Genomic DNA, 15,762 nt, shown 5'->3' with positions numbered 1-15,762 from the left:
TAAAATGTTCCCTTACGCTTCTTGAACTTTGTGTTCTGCTTTTTTCCATTTATTTCATCTCTTCAAGAACAAGAAAAAAAATCAGTAAAATCTATTTGAAAGTACAGGTCTACAGCTTCGGTTGCTTAGGAATTCAAAACACATAATTAACATCTATTTGCTTCCAAGTCTTTTGAAGCTAGATATCTAACAGATTGTTGAATGAATATTTATTGCTGTGCGATGAGAACACTTAAAAATCTTGTTCATTTGAGGAAATCACAGGAGGTTTTGATATAACTACAGGTGAAGAACAGGATTCTTTATGTACCATAAATGCTATCATGAATTTGAGCTGATATGTAGAGTTGAACAATTATGTATCTTCAAGGAATTTGAGTAGAGGCTGGAAGAGTGTTATCTATGCTGTCCAGCTAAACCAGTTAAAAATATAATCACAAAGTAATGGATAGAATGTCATTAGCCTGATTCTGTTTCCTTCGAGGGGAAGTGAGTATAGCAGACAAAATACATTTTAATTATGGTAGGTAGATAGATTTTCTGGTTTAGTTTCTTTTTAAAGAACAGAGTTTGGTTTGTGATTATTTTGCTACATACTTCAGTATCCATAATGGCTAACGAAATTTAATTGGAGATGGTAGTATTTTTCTTTGGAAATCTTATGTATTTGGAGGGGTGGTTTTGCTTTTGATTGTTTGAAGTTTATCACATCTGGTGGTAGAAAGGGATGAGTTTTGTTTATTTTTTAAAGAAGCTTGCACAACAGCTGCATCTGTTCTTCTGTTGCAGCTTGAGTCATATACAACATAAAATATTTTAAGGCTTTCACAGTACTGTGCTGTAGTGTGAGAACCCATTGTCCTGTAAGGGGGTCACAAATCTCACCATGTTCCAACCCTAGTGAAAGGGGCATTTTCCTCTCTTCCATTTCTTTATCTTAGATTCCCTTGGATGCATGTATCAAATTTTACATGAAACAAACAAAGCAAAAATCCCAGGAATCCCTGAATTTGGAGGGAAACGAACTCCAGTGCACTTCTAATGCAACTTGATTAGAGATCACTTATGTATCATCTACCACATTAGGAACAACCTTTAATACACTAGAGAGATCTGTTCAGTTACTAGCAGTATAGTCACCTTTACTGAAATGAAATTGATTGCCTCACTTGATTCCTTTTATATCCATCCATACTTTCTGTCATACTTTATAAGTAAATGTTAAATTTTGTTTTCTATTAGAGTTAATAGCTGCTGCAATTGAGATCTTAGCTGTGCATCCAATTTAACTGATCTCAGAAGTCGTTTTTTTATGTGTGTGTTTCTTTTGTTCTGGCATTGAAGCATTTTAAAGTAGCTTTTACTTTGCAATCTGAGACTTATTTATGGCTTTAAAAGTGAATGCATTTATAATTGTCTATTCTATATTCTCTGACTTGAAAAGAAAGATCCGAACTGTGAAAAATGTAGATATGATCCTATACAGCAGCTGGCAAATATGATAATGTGAAAATTCTAGGAATTTACTGGATATATCTGTGTTCTTTTAAAATAATAGTTTCAGTATTTCTGTTTGTAATTAAAAATTAGCAGGGGGGCAGGAGGGGCTTAATCTAGAAACCAGACTTCTAAAATGTTTTGAAGTCTAAAAAAAAGTCAGTAATTACAGAACTCATTTAAAGAACAAGCAGTTAAGGAACAAGTTCAATTACAGAGCTCATTTAAGGAACATTTATTGGAAATTGCTTTGACAAAGTTTTCATGGATTTCAAATGGTGTTTCTTTTTTTAAAGCCTGAGACACAACACTGACAAACACAGGTATACCAAACAAAGCCTTATGATGAACACTTAATTAATATTTTCTTGTCCACAACAGTACGGGTTAACAGTATTACCTTTGCTGTGACTCTTCTGGGTCTGTTGTTGAATTTAATAATTTTTATTATTTCTATCCTGTGTTTATTATGAAGGAGGGTGTAGTGAGGTTTTGGGGCTTGGTTTTGTTGTGGGTTTGGGTTTTTTTAATCGTTTTTCTAAGCTCCTGAAGTATTTATTTAGCTTTTATAAAATCTGGAGGGAGAGAGAAGGGGATCAGCCCACTTAAATAAACATCGTCTGCTTGTTGGACAGATTGGAGAAGCTAGTTCATGTTTATTTATTAGCCATTTTTACATGGCTTAAGTAAGAAGAAAAAAGATTTCAGGAGTTTAATTTGCATGAGGAGAGATACAGGATAGTCTTAGGTCCAGGAAAAATTAACAGTGGATTTCAACCAGTCAACCAGTATTTGTAATTGCTTTGACAGGCTGTAAGGGGACATACACAAATCAACTAAAATTATCTCTATTATAAGACAGAGGAAAGAGTTTATTTAAATGCCAAGCTGCTCTCTAGTGGTTATATATGTGAGCTGTTGAGGGCGTGCAGTCGATACTGGCCCTCCCCAGACCTCATAGATGTAGTGCACGTGTCAGTTTTTTAGAACAGTAGTAGTATTTTTCAGCATATTTTCCTTTTTGAGTTTGACTTCCCAGTTTTACTCTCTGGTATGTCACAGTGGTCTTCTGGAGTAACCCTGTTCAAAATGGTCATTTAGGAATTTTAACTAAAATGCTGCCTGTGTAAAAAGACTAGTCACACACATTTTACTGTGTGGTAGAGGAATTTCTCTTCTGTAAATCACAATTAAAACTATTTTCAGTTATCTGCAAAGATCTATTACATTTCTATGTGCTCAGTAGGCAGAAACAGTTTCTGGGCCTGACTGTGTCCTTTCCTTACATATGTATATTTTCTTTTTTTGTTGTGGATCTCTTGGGAGTTCATCAGGTGCGTGTTTGCTTTCAATTCTAATTTCATTGGAATTAAGTCCTCTGTTTTTTATCTGCTTTATCTATTGTTTATAAAATGGCAGTGCTTCAGAGAAGAGGTCATAAAATTTGATTCCAACTTCTCAATTCAGAGGTCAGCATAGGTGGGTTTATTCTCAAAGTTGTCAGTGTGCAGTGCCTTACTAGAAGAAAAACATCCAAGTGTTTCAGTATTGATGCAAAATTGCAGTTTTAATCAAAGTTTGAAAAAGACTTCACCAAAAAAAGAGATTTTATAAGCCCTTGAATAAATCTACTCTCAGCCTGCATAATCATATTGAAGGTTACTAGAGTTAACTGAAATCTTAATTCCTGGTGGACAAGTTCACGCCCCTCCAAATTCTCCCTCTTATTGCAGATCTGTCTTAGATTGTAAATATAACTCACTATTTAGACTGTCACTATTGACCATCTGTTTGGGTCTTTCTAAGAGAAGAGTGGATCTAGTGAATTTGGGATTTTTCTCATAAGAGCTGGTCTACTAGAGACACTTTCAGAAGATAGTTTTCTAGTCTCACCGTGCATTCCTTCTATTTTTATCTGTCTTTTTGCTGCTTACAGAAGATGCAGAGAGATAGGAGTCTCTGAGAGGAGCTTCCTGCAAGCAGATTTCAGGGAGTTTACTGTACAAGGCCGCTTTGCTAATCATACAGACTATGTTGAGAAGAGTTGTAAGAAGATGGTTTGAGGCACTAAGGAGCTAAGGAAAACTGGTGTTTGACCTGAAACTTAAGATGAGCAGTAAGCTCAGGTTGAATGTTTAGTAAAGCAATGACTGAGTGCCAAGTACAGTCTTCCTCTCCAAAGAGTGGGAAGGCCTCTGGAGACTTGTCTGGAAGCTTGAAAAGCCTTGCCCAATAAAAGCCAACTATTGTTGGTAAATACTGTTTCCCAAGGGAGTTTCCAGTGAATGTTCTAGCAGAGCATTTGGTGAATATGAATATACAGAGGCAGGTGACTTTGATAAGGAAGCTAGTTTTATTTTCACAACATAAAGCTAGTATGGCAGAGTGAACATCTGCCAGAGGACTAGTGGGTGTTTTCAAAATCAGATCAGTATATGCAGATTTGTGTAAGAGTTGCTGCAGTATATTAGCCACTTAAATGTGTTTTCAACTTTTAAAAAGTTTTTAACTGAGAAAAATTAAGAAAATTTATAAAAACAAAAAAACCTTAGCATTTGCTGGTTTTTGATGCTTTGTGGTTTGTCTTTTGCTATGATCATATTATTTCATGGGTCTCTTTTTCAGTAAATTTTATTTCATTTGTCAAGTGGCACATGGAGGATTTTCCTTTTTTATTTTTTATTTTGTGCAGTTATGGGTTTTTTTGCTTTGTCCTTAAGACTGTGAAAGTCCAGGGTAGTAAGACAGTAATGTCTACTGCTTTCTTTCTGTTACCCTTGCCAATACTGCAGAGGTCAGGTCTACCAGTCAGTGAAGCTCAAAACCAAACCACTATCACTTCTGTCCTGGAGCTCATGTTACCTGCTTGATTGCCTACAGTGGCACAGGGGTGGACACCAAAGTGTCTTTGAAACATCTTTTCCTTTACATGAGGCTCGTTCACGTTCCTGAATGGTCACTGGAACCCATTGCGGATGCTGAGAGCATCGTAATAGCAAGAAAGCTCAGTCAAACAGCCAAATCTGTCTCTAAATTTTTATTTGTACTGTGCAAGTATAGACAATTTAGTAGCTGGTAACTAGATGGTTTTCAACAGGTATTTATCTTAACTGCTAGCTTTTCTTCTTACAACATACTTGATATGTTGCAAATCTAATGAGAACATAGAAATTTTGACAAGTTGTGTACCTTTGTTCTTCCAACACATGAACATTTGAATGAATTTATTTACATGTAATTTGGCATGTTATCTGCTGATTGCATGCCAATTTACAGTAAATAAAGGTAAATAAGGGTCACTGAGTCATGTTTTATACATCACAGTGGTACTATTCTTGCATGGTTTTTATCTTGCATGACAATGGAATATGTTTGTATTAGTCTATGTATAACATGTCTTGTGGTTTATGCATGCTGCACTAATCTCTGTGTTAAATCTGTCCCCTCTTTATTCAGAGCATGCTGTCTAGGTCCTTTAATTCCAATTATGCTGCAGTTAGCAGCTTTCACTATGGCAGCTCTAGGGATCTGCATGGCAGCCAGGGTAGTGTTGCCTTGAGTGTTGCAGACGGAAGAGGTTCTGGTGTGCACATTGTTCGAGTGAGTACCTACAGGAGACTATTGCAATGTATAGAGGGGGAAAGAACAAACTGTGAGAGGTGTCCGTAAAACAGAGTTACCTTTTTTTATATGAACAATGCTTTCCATAAAAAGAATATAATTTATGTGCTGGAATTTTTCTAAAAGCATTAAATTAAATACTTCTTATGCCTTAAACTTATTGCAAGGCTTTTCAATTTAATGTCATGAAGTTGAGTTTTTTAATTGGCTTTTATAGGTGGTTGAATATGTGTAAATCTGTCTGGTTTCATTGTACATATGTGAGCAAGAGATTGCCATACTGAATGTAACCTAGGGTGATAAAGGTTTGAAAAAATGTTATTACGCCTTTTGCCCACCTCCCTCCCCAATTCTGGTTATGTAAACTGTACTGTAAGATACTTGAAACATTCAAGAAAATGAATGTTTTACTTTGCAAGGAAACGTGAGGAAATTATTACTCAATTTAAAGCATCCTGAGCCATGTGGTGGTACCCATAATGAGCAGGATAAAGTCAACAGAAGACTTCTTTTACCCATATGAATCCTTGAATAGGCAGTCATTAGCATTTGTTGACTCTTCTTTACAGCCTATTGGTGATCAAAGACACCTCTGCAGGTGCTAGTTGTTGCAAGTATCCATCAATATTTTATGGGTGTGGTATCTTGACTAGTAAGATTTTCTACATAAACAATGTAGTAGTCAATCAAAGAAGATAAAGAAAACTAAAGCCCATAAAATGTTTTATTCTGGGCTTCGTGTGATATTTTTTTAGTTTGAATTATATGAAGACAGTCATCTTTTACTGCTTGTTTCTGTTTAAAGCATCCCCAGGCTTCTTCAGGAGACCAATGCCAGGATGAAGTTTTCATTTCAGGACAGCAGAATTACTCATCTGCTACACTTAGCCTCAAAGATGTTCCTCCGGACAGCATGAAGAAAATACCTGTGCAGGTAACTATCTTCATAACACCATGGGTAAGGTGCAATTTTTATTGTAAGGATTTTTTTTAAATTAGAAATAAATGGTAGGATAGCAGTTGGAACTGGCACTTCTTTAAAATATAGTACTCAGGTGGAGTATATAAAATAGCATTCTCTTTTTGGAAGACAAAATAGTTAGCTATATGAAGAGGCATGGTTCTTGTTTCTCATCAGCAGGAACTTTGAAAGAAGAAATTTACAGAAAAAGATGTAATTCCAAGTAGAGATTGGAATACAGCAGTATTCCAATCAGGAAAGCAATCTGAACCTTTTAAAGAACAAACTTGAAACATATAGTTATGAAATTGTGATCATAAGCTAGAATTTGCAGGAGACATTCTGTATTCATTTCTAAGGACCATCTCTACAGGCAGATCTTACTACAATGAAAATGAATGCTTGTGTGTTATTACAATGCACCAACTGAACTTCCATAATTTCAGCTGCATTTCTGCAGACACTGGGTACTGGGAATTTGCATAGCTCTCAATACACGTTGGCCCATGTAAACTCTTAACTCTGGCAGTGGAACAAGAAGTATTTTTCCTAACGTTTTTGGAATGTGGGAATTAGATACCTAGCCTGAGTAGTCACTTGTGTCTAGGCATAGTGCAAGGCGTATGTGTGAGGAGGTAAAAGGCTGCCTGTGTCAACACAGAGCTGCAGAGCTCCACAGTAACTCTGAGGCTTGTTAAGAAACTTTATCACATCCAGCTTTGTCATAATTCCTTGTGAAATTATTTGAATTCACTGTATGTCTTTACAGTTGTGTACCTCACTGCTGTTTGTCACCATCTTACAAATCAGTGACAGATGTGTTAACAAAAGAATAACAAAAACATTTGATGGAAATAGCGTTGCAGTTTTGATGTTAAAGTCTTGAGCTTGTATCAGAAGGTTTTCTGGTACAGTGGTCACCAAAAGATGTTCAGAGAGCATATAATTTCTGTCTGATAGCTGTGTGGGATTTTTATTTTGTGTGTGATCTATTGGGAATTGTTATATGATCTCTGAATTTTATGCAGTAAAAAGTACAAACTGTAATAATATCAACCAAGTGTCAATGCTGTCTGTCACACCACTACAAAATAATGGTTGGGATAACTAGTGAAAAAATTGCTAAAAGCAAAGACTGTTTAGTCTGTTCTAGTGGATTAGCAGTCCAAGTAAGTTTTGCTTTTCAGATTTGTTTTCAGGAGGTCAGAGCTGATGACTGTAAAGAAAATTGAGTGTAACTGTATGTGATCCAGAAGAGTAGTTTCAGTAATGTTCCTAAAATTAAAAGCAGTCAAGTATGTGAAATATTGAAATAATAAAGGAGGAATTGAGGACTGCTGCTTATAAATTGTACGACATAAAGTATTCATGTTTTATTCAGATACCTTTGACAAATGGACAAATGTGCCAGCCTCAAAGACCTCAGGCAAACTACAGCCAAATGCATCATCTCCCTCCTCAATCATCAGTAGCAAGGCATCCATCTAGAGAGCAATTAATTGATTATCTGATGCTGAAGGTTGCCCACCAACCTCCCTACAGCCAGTCCCAGTGTTCTCCCAGACAAAGCCATGAACTGGCAAAGCAGGAGGTAAGAATAAAATTTTCTGTGACAATATGGCATCTGTCTGTCAGTGGCAGTGTGTTCTTGGATTGCTTTTCTTTATTACTGTTTCTCTGTAGATAGTGACAGAAATCATACAGCAATTAATCACCAGCAAAGACAGTGTTATCTCAGTACAATTCTGCTACTGAAATCACATGTTCCTTCTAGTTTTGAACTCTATTTATTATGTGAACATTTTGAGAGAAATATGGTAGACTTTTAACAGAATGTACCAGAAACTTAAATTTATATCTTTTTTCCCTGAGCTAGAAATTTATCACAGCTACAGGTTTTGATCCCCAACTCATTTGTCTAGCAACTGAAAAAATACAAATTAGCAGTACAATTTAGAGTACTTTGCATCTATTTGTTGCTGTCCAGAATGGTTCAAAAACCTGCAAATGTAGAAATGTGCATCCATTAAAAAAAAAAAAAAATGAAAAAAGTGTGAGCATCTTATGGAGGCCTGACAGCCATCAGCCCTATTTCTGATAGACAGATGTGGGTAAGAAATATTGATACAATTTAGTGGCACTCTCATTGTGGCAAGATTCTTTCTGCTCTTGGACACAAGATGTTTCCTTTGTATTGTTTTTGCTTTTTGAGTAAATACTGAGAACTGTTGTTTTCATTCTGTGCTAGAATAAGAGTGTCACCTTCCTAAGTTTTCTAATCAGCTGTTTTGGCAAGAGAAAGGGAGGACAGTGTTGGCTGTGTAGAACTTAGAAGTGAAAGTGGGAACAAAGTTTAATTTTAAAATTCAGCTAGCAGCAGCAAAGAAATAGGAAGAATATGTTCTTTCCTAGGAACGTGTTTTTGCTGGGGGCATTAAATTAATTTACATAATAGCTAAATATATCTAACAATATATATGTATAACAATATATATAATATATTAAAATTAAAGCCTGCATGAGCTATGATTTTAATAATAATATATACCAGCTACTCCAGTGATACTGGAGTGAAACACGTACAGCGATACATGATGCTGTGGTATGGAAATCTTGTTCTGATGTAATGTTCTGAGATACAATACTTTCTCAAGCTGTGAAAAATGTTTGATTTTTTTTTTTCCTTTTATAGGTTTTGTTCACCTAAACTCTGTAGTAATAATTTCTTTACAGTAGCTTTGAATGCAGATTTTCAACCAGTCTGTCTAACTTTGTTTGTACCTACTTAGATTCGAGTGAGAATTGACAAGGATCCAGAACTTGGGTTTAGTATATCAGGAGGAGTTGGTGGTAGAGGGAATCCATTCAGACCAGAAGATGATGTGAGTATTTGATATTAATGCATCTTAAAATCATTCTGATTAATAATGTTTCTATCATTTAGTAAAGGAGGTGGGGAAGTATGTATACTCCCCAAACCACTGAACTCCAGGACTGGAGGGCAGAAACTGGGAACAAGGTGGTAGGTGACCACGGTGGTCACAGAGGATTATTCCTGTTCTTGTGCTGTTACAAATACATCAGTCAACAGATTTGAGATACAGGATTATGGAGTTTACAGTTAGGAAGCCTCTTGAAAAAGAACAGGATTTAGCCTACAGCCTTATTTCTGGTGGCTGATTCATCTTGACATACACATCTGCCAAATTAAACAAAGGCAGATCAGAATTTGCCCTTCAGTACTCCTTTAAAGGCAGTTCTCCTGGATTTATTGTATTCCGTTCTACCTAGGATAGAAAAATACTGTTTTGAATTAAATCTATTTCATGATACCCTACTATTCATGCAAGAAGTTGTCTAAAATGCTTTCCACCTCTGTTTTTCAAGGGTATATTTGTAACCAGAGTGCAACCAGACGGACCAGCATCTAAGTTGTTGCAGCCCGGGGATAAAATAATTCAGGTACTGTGGTCATCCAGTTAGCTAACTTGTGCAATACATCGGTTCATTTTTACTGTGCAGCTTTTATAAGAGCAGAATCTTGAGTTTTCACATAGATTATCAATGTCTTTTCCAGAAGCATTCTTACATTCTGGGTTAATGCTTTTAATTTTCTTCCATCCAACAAAAGGATAGGTGGTACAGCCTAAACTATTAATCACTCAGATGACTTTTTGAGACGCTGAATACTTTTCACACCTTTAAAGACAGAAAAACTGTTATTCAAGATGGAATATGAGCATTTAACCAGGCTTTACTATCATTCAGTTACTTAAGTTGCAGTCATTCACAGGCAGTTTTCTGAAAAACGTGTTGTCTGAACACTGGCAGTCGCACCTCACAATCCTCCTCCCCGCCACACCTTGCTGTCACAACCCCTCCATCCTGCAGTTCCTGCCAGTCTTTGCTGCCTTCCCCCTGGCTGACAGCCTGGACATGCGGAAGGGCTGGCAGAAATTGCTCCTGGCTGTCTGATACCTGCCTGGTCACAGCATGTACCTCCTGGCTGTCCCATCTGCTGCAGGAGAGCCAAGTAGGTTACTTCAGGAGCCCATGGCTTCTGGGAGGCAGCCATGCAGTTCCTTTTCTGTAGAAGGTCAGTACCTTTCAGGCCTCTTCTCTATCAGATTTGTTTGAACTTGTTTAATGAGCTCATAAACTGTCTGTGGAGGGGTCAAAGAAATGTACAAGGTAGTGTTTAACATCTCTATTAGTGATACGGACAGTGGGATCAAGCGCACCCTCAGCAGGTTTGCCAGTGAGACCAAGATGTGGGGTGCAGTTGACAGGCTGGAGGGAAGGGATGCCATCCAAAGTCCTTGACTGGCTTGAAAGGTGGCCCATTGGAACCACGTAAAGTTCAGCAAGGCCAAGGGCAAGGTCCTGCACATGGATCAGCACAACTACAGGCTAGGCAGAGGATGGACTGAGAGGAGCCCTAAGGAGAAGTCCTTGGAGGCACTGGTGGGCAAGAAGCTCAACATGAGCCAGCAATGTGCACTTGCAGCCCGGAAAGCCAACTGTAGCCTGGGCTGCATCAAAAGCAGTGTGGCCAGCAGATCAAGGGAGGTGGTTCTGCCCCTCTGCTCTGCTCTTGTGAGGCCCCACCTGGAGTGCAGTGTCCCATCCAGCTCTCGGATCCCCAGTAAGACATGAAGCTGTAGGAGCAAGTCCAGAGTTGGGCCATGAAGATGATGAGAGGGCTGGAGCACCTCTCCTTTGAAGACAGGCTGAGAGAATTGGGCTTTTTCAGCATGGAAAAGGCTCTGGGGAAACCTGATAGCAGCCTGCTAGTATCTAAAGAGGCTTACAGGAAAGCTGGAGAGGGACTGTTTACAAGGGAGTGACAGGACAAGGGGTAATGGCCATGAGCTGAAGGAAGGTAGATTTTTATATGAGATAGGAGGAGGACATTCTTCCTGCTGATGGTGGTGGAGCACTGAAAGATGTTTTACAGAGCAGCTATGGCTGCCCCCTCCCTGGCAGTGTTCAAGGCCAGGTTGGATGAGGGTTTGGGCAACCTGATCTAGTGGAGGAGGGTGTCCACCCCCATGGCAGGGGCATTGGAGCTAGGTGATCTTTGAGGTTCCTTCTGACCCAAACTGTTTGATGATACATTCTGATTTGTATAAGCTTTACTTCCTTAAAGAAACTCTTAACAGGACCAATTGAAAAGTTTTGTAGTCATCCTTGAAGTTGTGGATCTTGTTAAAAATTATTAATTATTCACCTTATTACTTGTTTGAGCACGTTGGTAGAGTTGACTGCTGCATTTTGGGTTTCTGAAAACAAAAGCAAAAAATTCAGCAGTACCTCAGTTAAGCTGCAACATCCTGTGAACAGTCTTAAGACAAAGCCAAACTGATGACATGGCCTAATCCTTCAAATGAAAGATAAAGGCAAAAAGCACACAAGAAAACTAAACTGAGATTAAATTGTTCCAACTTAAAATGGCTTGGTTTTGAGCACAGTAAATAATTCTGCACTTGTTTAGGTCTTCCTCACAGGGACAAGAAAGGGCCTAGTTCTACTGATGTACATGACTTTCAGGGGTGGGGGTAATCCTCCAAGACACCATACATGGTGTCTTTAACAAAAGGCATGATGAAGTTTTGAAAACACTGGCAGTGTATTTGTTACTTAGGGGGTGGAACAGGTGTGAAACGTGCCTGTTCTTTGGATGGCTTATTCCTGTCTTTATGGGATTCTGTTTGTGTGACATCTATAATGAAGTTTTCTTCTTTGGGTTTTTCTTTCTGTTTATCAGGGAATTAGTAATTTGAAATAGGAGAAGTTCCATTTGCATGCTTAGTGAATTACAGGCTGTTTTATTTCTCCTAACTAAGAGAGTTTTTTGTGTGTGTAACAGCATGTTCTGTGTACCTGTGACTATCACAGTGATGATGTAATGACAGTCCCGCTCTGTCCTGTTGCTGCTTAGACAACTTCTGCAGCTCTTGACTGAACACTGTCTCAAAATTCCTTTCCTGTGCTCAATTTTGCAACCTTCTCTGTAAAGCCCTCAGTGACTGTACATGTTCTATCACCTGTCTGATACACATATCTAATGAAATACTCCACAGGACCAGTGGCTAGGTAATTGCATGTAAGTCTGATTCGGTCAGAGTTGGTACATTCTGTATAGGTGACAATTTGGAAGGGTTATTGCTGCTTTTGCTGTCTGAACAGACTATAGGTAAATCTTTCTCTGCAATCCTAAGCAGAGTTAGAAACCACTGCCTTTCCAACAGAGGATTCAGCTGGTAACAGCAGCAACCATTGCAGATAAGGAACTGCAACTCCAGTGTGGCACAGCTAAGGCACAGAGTGCATGACCAGTTCTCTCTGCTGCCACATAAAGGGGAGTAGCTCAGGGAGAAAGGTGGGACACACAGCTGGAAGCAGTAATGGTTCAAGCTGGATCAATCTGTCATTCTGCAAGATTTTATCTCCCAGACTGGACATGAATTTGCAGCTGTACTCCCCAAGACGCTGAACTATAGGCATGTTTTCCTTGTCTTGTGCAGGTCACTCAGGCCTGCTTGCATTTGCCAAGTCAAACCTGTCCAAAGAATGAGAAAATTGTTTAAAGTCATAGGAAAATTCAAGCTGGGGGTGGCCTCAGGAGGTGTTGCACCCAAAAATGGGTCCCAGTGCCCTTAATGCTTTCCGTCTTCAGTAGCTTTAATTTATCACAAACCAAGATGTATTGTTTGTACTGCATTTGGGTTTTATGGCATGGCTGCAGGGCTTTATTTTCTGCCTTTATATGGAATTCAGTTATTTTAGACCTTAAAGCTTAAATAAACTAACATAAAATGAGAGACGTGTTTCACGAACTTGGCATATGAGACTCATAATTTTCAATTTTATATATTTCTTTTCAGGCTAATGGATACAGTTTCATCAATATCGATCATGGACAAGCAGTATCGTTGCTAAAGACTTTTCAGAATGCAGTGGAACTCATCATTGTGCGAGAAGTTTCTTCATAAATACTGTGGATTGGGGGGAAAAAGCCAGCAGGTTCTATTGAAGGACTTATGGGAAACTGAATATTTTGCCTATTTTTATACAAGAAAGGAACTTGAAAAGAATTATGATCAAAATTTGTACAGGAAATACTGGACTTGTGGTTAAATGGGGAAAAACCACTGTACAGAACATACAGGAAATCATTTCAGAAATGCATATGGTGAATAAACTTGTTTTTAAGCATTACAGCAACTTAAGGATCACTCCTCCGAGAACAGACCTGTGTTGTTTCTTTTGTACAGATGGTAGGTTTATTTTTGGATAATTCATACACATTACTAAACTTAGTGCAAGGCTTTGCAAAGCCTCAGTTGTAGCCAATGGACAGATGGCAGGGCTGTCTGTCCTGTAGCTGTTTATTGCCTTTATTTTTATTCACCAGATATTAATGTGTTATGCTGAAACCACTTCCGTAGGTATGAAAAGGGGATATAAAATGTTGGCTTTGCTTATGTGCACATTGTATAGATGAATGGGTAGATGGAAGGCGGTGCTGGTTGGGCAGGAGGAAGTTCAGGCAAAACAACTATCTGCTATCCAAGTCGGGAATCGGGAAGACGAAAAAGTGTTTAGTTTTGGACTGTACGTCTACCAATAGCAAACGCAATAAAAGCTTAATTGTGTTTTTTAGGAAGGCTGTAACTACAAAATTGTGATACTCTACAGGATTTGTTCTTAATGTAGTCATTGAATACTCACTTGCCACATGTGACTCATGTTTAGTTCGGTTGTCTCGCATACATGATTTTTTCAACCGTGCTGTAGAAATGTGCCCAGAGGTTTTTCTCTGCCGTGGAAATCCCCAATTTTGTGCAAATGGTAATACTTGTGTCTTTATAAACTCCGTTTTACCTTAACAGCTTTTCAAAATGAAACTGAAATGGCCAGTTTTTACGGTTGTTGCCTGTAATGAATATTTAAACACACGCAGAGTAAATCATGCGGGGAAGGCTAGGAAGGCATCTTGATTCCATTCGGCCTTTGCATTGCCTCGTTAATCAAAAAGGAAACCATACGCATGGAGCTAGGTAACCAAAGCAAGTTTGTGAAACTTTGAACAGTGATGGAGAGCTGCCGTGGTGAGATGCAGAGCAAAGGGAGGGCATACGTACAACCCACCAGTTCGTAACGATGTTTATTAAAGGGCTGTTCCTACAGGTAACATTAAATGTGAACTAGACACTTCAGAGTCATTAAAGGGTTTCTAACTATATTAATGTAATAGTGATTTACCACAGGCTGCCTTTGTTCCTTATTACTGTATAAAATATTCAATTATGCTTCTATTAATTTTGTTTACCAGAAACATTAACTTCATTTCTCTCTTTCTCCTTTGTAATTGAATATAGACTGCATAATCTGCAGTGATAATTAATACACGGTTGTTATGGACCAGGGAAAAGTGCCATAGAAGACCAATAACTGTTGTTAATCAGGGCTAATGATGAGCCTGTCATTGGAGCAATATTCAGTTATTGCAGTTGATTTCTAATCACATGTAAGTTGGTAGCTGGAGACAGGTATGAGTTGCTTTTTTTCAACCCATGTGTACAAAAGTAAATGCTTTTATTAAAGCTAGCAAAAAAACACACCAGCTTCCTATAGTCTTGGGACAATGAGCTGGAAGAAAGGGGGATTATACATAGCTAGCGTTAATACACAGGCAGTACTTTAAAATAAGTGAACTCCAATATTATTGCACTTCTTTCAAAGATGTTAACTATTGCTTATTGTACTGTGTATAGTTCTAATATTATAATTGAAACCCTTTAACAACTCTTTGTATATTTCAACTCTTTTTAGTTGGTTTTCAGTAATATTTACATAGAAAATGATTTTTTTGATATATTAGCAGAAATGTGCTGTATTTTGATAAAATTCACTTATTTTCTGTGTGCTGTTAATCTTCAGAGAAAAGAATGAGAAACATGGCTATATAATGGCAGGCTTCAGTGTTCCCCTTCTAAGATGTCTTTTGTTGTCACTTAGTTTCTATTTTTTCTATCAAAAGTGCAAAATGTTCGCATGTTCATTACTTTAAATCATGTTATTTGTATCACATACTGCCTTTTAAAGGGAACGCATAGAGACAAGTCCTAAATTACCTTGGTCTTCTACATAACCTGTACCTTTGGGAAGGGAAGAGTCCAAAACCCAGAACTGATTCTTTACTGATCTTGGACTGACTTTGTATACATTTTGCAGTACATTTAAATATATCACTGAGGAGTTATACTGTATTGTGTTTTGCTTTAATGGTAACAGAAGTTTTAAATGTTGTTGTGTCACTTAATTTTCAGATCTATGTATCGCAGGAAAATTCTACCAAAAACTGTTTGGCTATGGTAGAACTTTAGAAGTAGAGATTTATAGGAAGAAGTTTAGTACTTCTTGTGGGGATACTTTGCCAAAGCTTGTCTTCAATAAATTAGCAAATTAATAATCTAATAAAACATGGTTTATGATGATTTTAACTCAGCAAATGTCAGAGTTTTCAGTGGATTGGAATGTGCTTGTTCCTTCGGTGTCTGTGTGTAAAGGTAAACACGTGTCAAACTAGATGATTTCGCAGAGCATGGGAGAGGTGTCTCCTGAACTAGTCCAGCCAGGAGAGACAATATCAGCTCTTTTCATTTTGAATGCATCTT

General features: G+C 37.9%; 1 protein-coding gene across 1 annotated transcript in view; it reads left to right on the top strand.

The window, feature by feature from the left end:
* Positions 1-13,487, top strand: part of ERBIN (erbb2 interacting protein) — a 63,680-nt gene extending 50,193 nt beyond the window's left edge. The window contains exons 20-25 of the mRNA XM_084278044.1: positions 4,954-5,097; positions 5,924-6,052; positions 7,461-7,670; positions 8,869-8,961; positions 9,467-9,541; positions 12,967-13,487. Of these exons, the coding sequence (XP_084134170.1) occupies positions 4,954-5,097; positions 5,924-6,052; positions 7,461-7,670; positions 8,869-8,961; positions 9,467-9,541; positions 12,967-13,074 (759 nt within the window). The 3' untranslated portion in view covers positions 13,075-13,487. The remainder of the gene's footprint in view (positions 1-4,953; positions 5,098-5,923; positions 6,053-7,460; positions 7,671-8,868; positions 8,962-9,466; positions 9,542-12,966) is intronic.
* The last annotated feature ends 2,275 nt before the right edge of the window (positions 13,488-15,762 follow it).

This window comes from Gallinula chloropus, assembly GCF_964237585.1.
Source record: "Gallinula chloropus genome assembly, chromosome: Z".
In the NCBI taxonomy this organism is placed as follows: Eukaryota; Metazoa; Chordata; class Aves; order Gruiformes; family Rallidae; genus Gallinula; species Gallinula chloropus.
Note: the sequence above shows the minus strand (reverse complement) of the source record. Positions and strands in the feature narration are given on the sequence as shown.